Consider the following 5,825-nt stretch of genomic DNA (forward strand, 5'->3'; position numbering starts at 1 on the left):
CCACTTCAGCAGGTTTTCTTCTCCCTGGCTATTTTTCTTTAAGATAAAAGTAAAATCCGCCAGGGAAAGAAACCAGGCATCCTCATCCATTGAGGTTTCTCCTGGGGCCCCTCTCCCTTGAGTTCGGCCTCCTGTCTCTGCAAGGAAACAAAGGGGCGGTCTGCTGGCTGCTGAGGCCAGAGGGCTGGCGGGGCGGCTTAGAAAGACGGAATCTCTGGGGCTTCAGCGAGGTGCTCCCCCGTGTCCTGGGCTTTGTCAAGACAGCTGGTTTCTGCGGAAGGAGCCCGGCAGGCCGGCCACCTAATCTTTCCGGGAGCGGCTTAGGGGATTGTCTTTTTCTGGCACCTGCTTGCCGCCCCACCCCAAGAGCATCCTCCATAACCCCGGGCTGGGATTTAGCCTGAGCTGGGTCAGCTGGGCTCCCCGGGGGCTCCTGGTGTGGCCCCCAGTCATCCCTGTACCGGGACACCTCCTGTCCCTGCAGCTGGGACCAGGCACAGGCCAAGGGCAGCGGGTCAGGCCCACTCTGGACATCGACCCGAGGCCTAGCTCATGGCTCCCGGTGCCTGAGTGGCAGGAGGCGGGCGCCAGGATGGACTTCGGGTCCTTGGAGACGGTGGTGGCCAACTCTGCCTTCATCGCCGCTCGGGGCAGCTTCGATGGGAGCTGCGCGCCGCCCTCCCGGGACAAGAAGTACCGGGCCAAGCTCAAGCTGCCCCCGCTCTCCAAGTGCCAGGCCCTCGGGGACAGCCTGGACCTGGAGTTCCAGAGCCTGTGCTCAGAGCAGCCCATCGGCAAGCGGCTTTTCCAGCAGTTCCTGAAGGCCGACGAGAGGCACGTGCCGGCCCTAGAGCTCTGGAAGGACATTGAGGATTACGACACGGCCGATGATGACCTGCGGCCGCAGAAGGCCCGGGCCATCCTGGCTGAGTACCTGGACCCCCAGGCCAAGCTCTTCTGCGACTTCCTGGACGAAGGGACGGCGGCGAAGGCCCGGGAGGGGCCGGCGGCGAGCAGGGACGGGCTCTTCCAGCCCCTGCTGCAGGCCACCCTGGCCCACCTGAGCCAGGCCCCGTTCCAGGAGTTCCTAGGCAGCCTGTACTTCCAGAGGTTCCTGCAGTGGAAGTGGCTGGAGGCGCAGCCCACAGGCGAGGACTGGTTCCTGGACTTTCGGGTGCTGGGGAAAGGGGGCTTTGGGGAGGTGTCGGCCTGCCAGATGAAGGCGACTGGCAAGATGTACGCGTGTAAAAAGCTGAACAAGAAGAGGCTGAAGAAAAGGAAGGGGTACCAGGTGGGCAGCACGGCCATGCATGGTGGAGGGCACCTCTTAGGTCTAGCAGGTGGGTGGGTGGGGTCCCTGGGCTGGGAGGGCCCTCGGGTGCTCAGGTGGCTGGCTCACCTTACTGTTGGGACACCGAGCCCTGCCCGTCGTGCCACCGTCGGCTGGTTTCTAGTTCACCTGCGTCTCCTTGACCTGAGCCAGCCCCATCTGTGCCGTGCCAGCAGCTGTGCGCCTGGCCCGGAGGGGAGTGGCAGAAGGAGGCGGCGTGTGGCCCCTGCGGTCCTCCGGCCCATGGCACAGTTTGTCCAGCTGCTCTTAACTAGCAGCCTCACGCTCTGCACACAAGCGGGTTGCTGACGTCCCTTCTTAGTGAGCGGCCTTTGCATCTGTTGTTGTGGGTGACGCTCCACATCCTGTTGCCCTCGGTTTTCAGCAGCACCACCAAGCGCAGCAGCAGTGTTGGGGAGGCTGGGATTGTTCTCGAGTCTTTACTCGGACTTTCTGGAACGTTCCCAAACCCTGGCTTTTGCTGTGATGGAGCATGCATGCATGGGGAATCGAGCCAGGGTGGGTGTTGTCTTTTACGTGAGGGCCGAGCCTGTCTGTGATGCTGGGTGCAGGCTGCTCCCCGAGGGCAGTTTCCCAGGGACGGGGAGTGAGGGGAGGCCCAGGCAGGTTGCTCTGAGTGGGGTCCGCTCTCTGGAGCTGGAGTCAGACCCCATTTGGGCAGGATCAGCGAAAGCGGCTTAGGTCTTAGGAGCTCATCTCTCAGCCCCACACTCTGTCCTGCATGGTTTGTTGTCCCTTTCCCGCTGCACAGTGCGGGGGGGGGGCAAACTCCGCTTCTCGGGGTGCACTGCAGCCTCCACAGAGCACCCCTCCCAGGGTTCCTGGATGGTGGGACTCTGTGGGGGAAGCTGTTGTCCCTCCCTCTTGGTTGTCTGCCTGTAATTTTGATCCAGCAGTTAGAGTGCCACAGGCTCTTCTCTCCTGAGTTCAGGACGCTCCTTGAACGTAACACGAAGTAAAATAAACCCAAGGTCTTCTCATGCCGTGTGGACAGAAAGGGCCTCTCCCAACACCAAGACCTCCCCCTTCAGAAAGGAATTCCGCTTTTCTTATCCAAACACAACTTTAAAACACATGTTCAGTGGACACCACGAGGTTTTAAAGTAAAGGCAGAAAATGAACAGAGGTGCAGGATGGCTGGGGACCTCAGCTGTCCACTGTCCAGAGGTCTGGTCAGGAGGAAAGGGGCTGAGAGTTTGGCAGGACAATTGGTTAGATGTAAGAAAGGACGGGGCCCGGCCGGCGTGGCTCAGTGCTTGAGCGCCAACCTATGAACCAGGAGGTCATGGTTCGATTCCCGGTCAGGGCACATGCCTGGGTTGCAGGCTCAGTCCCCAGTTGGGGGCATGCAGGAGGCAGCGATCAATGATTCTCTCTCATTATTGATGTTTCTATCTCTCTCCCCCACTTCTTTCCTCTCTGAAATAAAAAAGTATATATATACTAAAAAAAAAAAAAGAGGAAAGAAAGAACAAGAAGCAAAGTCAGCAACGAACAGGCAGCCAGGGGCCGAGCTGGAACCCTCACCTGTTACCTTTAAGATGGGTTGGCAGGAGTGCCCCTTGCTGGAGGCTCCAGGAAAGTCCTCTATGTGTGACTAATTTGCATGTCCAAATTTACTTATTTGCAATTGCTTTGTGCAAACCACTTTAAAAATGTATCTGCAACTCTGTGTCTATTGTCGGAATGCTTTCTGGTTTGTGGAACTTGGTCTTTTATGGCAATGTCACTTCCCCGCCTAACCTGGGGTGTTTTTTTGACATCTTGCTTTTCAGGGTGCTATGGTAGAGAAGAAGATTCTGGCGAAAGTACACAGCAGGTTTATAGTCTCTCTGGCCTATGCATTTGAAACCAAAACTGACCTCTGCCTGGTGATGACCATCATGAATGGAGGCGACTTAAGGTAAGTGGGGTTCCTCTCTTCCGTGTGGGAGCTGGGGACTGGGAGGGCTGGAGCGGCTCAGCTTAGGGAGGGGACTTCTGGGGCCAATGGGGCTGCTTCTCACATGCAAAGACAAGGGTGACATCTGAGGAAAAGCCCCATCCAATTCCACTCCCCTCTGTGTTCCGGTTGCTGATACTCAAAATGATGTGTCCTCAGTCCCATGTGAAATGCAGGAACCTCATGAGGGTGGGGCTGTGGCTCTCTAGTCCTCCGGTTTGTGTGGATGGGGGGTGGTTAGTAGGGTGGGCAGCACGTGGAACTGTGGGCTGAGTGCTAGTTGGGTGGGTGAGTAAAGGGGTCTCAAAATGATGTGTCCTCAGTCCCATGTGAAATGCAGGAACCTCATGAGGGTGGGGCTGTGGCTCTCTAGTCCTCCGGTTTGTGTGGATGGGGGTGGTTAGTAGGGTGGGCAGCACGTGGAACTGTGGGCTGAGTGCTAGTTGGGTGGGTGAGTAAAGGGGTAGTGAGGACCTCATGGGAGTTGAGGGCCCTGTATGAAAAAGGATGGTAAATGAAGATGAACTTCATCAATGACCCACTCTGGGGGATGGTGGCAGAGCTGAAAACATGATGTGGCCAACTTTGGAACGATGGCTTTGCTTGTCATCGGCAGAGAGAACCGGGTGGCAGCAATACACCATGCCTGATTTGCCAGGAATCCGAGGGCCCGGTTCTGGGCTCCCAGGGGAAATCAGGTCACTGGCTCTCAGAGGGGAAAAGACCCACTTGATAGCTGGGCAACCCAACAGCTCTTGCTTCAGTGGGCTGGTCTGTGAAATGCGTATAACAGTGATACCGGTGTTCAAAGGCTGTGGAGAGGAGGCTAATGCATGTGAGGCACTAAGAAGAGGGTCACAGTTGTTTACACACAAGGGGGGGACATGGCTGTTGCTGTTATTTGCATTGTCCCATCTAGTTTCATCTCCCCTGAACTCTGCCAAGTAAGTTTGCTGGCCCCATTTTCCTGATGAGGGGTCTGAGTCCTTGACTAAGTAACTCCTGTAACTTAGAAGGGGAGCAGGTGGCAGGCCAATCAGGGCCTGCCGGTTGGTGATCGGGGCCGGGGCCTGCGGGCTGGGGGCAGCTCCTTCATTGAGCGTCTGCCCCGTGGTGGTCAGTGAGCATCATAGCGACCGGTTGTTCCAGTCATTCTGGTTGTTCCATCATAAAGGTCGCTTAGGCTTTTATATATATAGACTAGAGGCCCGTTGCAGGAAGATTCCTGCAAGAATAGGGCTTCCTGCAGCCAGAGCTAAGCAGAAAAGGGAGCGAAACCCGCTGAGGGGGGCTTCCCTCCCACTTCTGCCACCCCACTTGCTTCCCTCCCACCTCCGCCGCCCTGCTTGCTTCTCCGCAGCTTCACTCCCTTCTGCAGCACTTGGCTTCCTTCTATGTTGTCTTCAGTCTTCGCTCCGAGCCTGCGTATGCAAATTAACCGCCATCTTTGTTGGGTTAATTTGATTGGCTGGTGGGTGTAGTGGAGTGACACCAATTTGCATGTTTCTCTTTTAGTAGTGTAGATACTCTAATACTGCACTATACTATACTAAAATACACTATAGTAAATCATGCTATAGTAAATTATATTTTATATACATTATATTATACACTATATTATACTGTATACTAGAGGCCCAATGCACGAAATTCATGCAATGGTCTTGGCCCTTGCAGCCATGGTGACTGCCTTGGCCCTCACAACCCCGACTTCGTCCAGAAGTTTGTTTGACCATCCGGTCTAATTAGCATATTATACTTTTATTATTATAGATTATACAATACATTAAGCTAAACTACACTGCAGTACACTACATTATACTATACTAAAATATTATACTATGCTGCACTATACTATATTAGACCACACTATACTATGTTATACTACATTACACTGTACTATATTACACTATAAATGTAATATAAAAGCCATTTATGTTATTACTAGAGGCCCAGTGCATGAAATTCGTGCACTTGGGGGGTCCCTCAGCCCGACCTGTGCCCTCTCACAGTCCGGGAGCGCTCGGGGGATGTCTGCTGTACCTGTAAGCCCAGCTCAGGGCTTCTGGCTGAGTGGCACTCCCCCTGTGGGAGCACACCGACCACCAGGGTGCAGCTCCTACATTGAGCATCTGCCCCATGATGGTCAGTGCGTGTCATAGCGACCGGTCCTTCCGCCGTATGGTCGATTTGCATATTAGCCTTTTATTATATAAGATTCCAGCTGTCTCATTCTCAGGCTGATTTGAGGGTTTCTTTATTTTATTTTTTTTAATGTTTCTTGGTCTGCCTTTATTCTCCCAGGTTGCTATCTAGTTTAAATAATTTATTTTCTTTTATTTGTTATGTTTTGCCCCTGTGTAAAGCATGACAGTGGGAAACATGAGAAAGGACAGTTATAGGGGATTGAGGTTGGGAGGGGTCCTGCTGCAGGCCCAGCCAGGAGTCTGCATGTCCAGGTTGGGTGAAATAGCCGACACACTAACATGACTCTGTATTGACTGCTTATATTTGGGTAACTCAGGCTGCTCA

General features: G+C 54.2%; 1 protein-coding gene across 1 annotated transcript in view; it reads left to right on the plus strand.

Moving 5' to 3' along the window:
• The first annotated feature begins 6 nt into the window (after nucleotides 1-6).
• GRK1 (G protein-coupled receptor kinase 1) overlaps nucleotides 7-5,825 on the plus strand; it is a 19,560-nt gene continuing 13,741 nt past the window's right edge. The window contains exons 1-2 of the mRNA XM_005877683.2: nucleotides 7-1,291; nucleotides 3,127-3,254. Of these exons, the coding sequence (XP_005877745.1) occupies nucleotides 593-1,291; nucleotides 3,127-3,254 (827 nt within the window). The 5' untranslated portion in view covers nucleotides 7-592. The remainder of the gene's footprint in view (nucleotides 1,292-3,126; nucleotides 3,255-5,825) is intronic.

Source organism: Myotis brandtii, unplaced genomic scaffold, assembly GCF_000412655.1.
Source record: "Myotis brandtii unplaced genomic scaffold, ASM41265v1 scaffold528, whole genome shotgun sequence".
Lineage (NCBI taxonomy): Eukaryota > Metazoa > Chordata > Mammalia > Chiroptera > Vespertilionidae > Myotis > Myotis brandtii.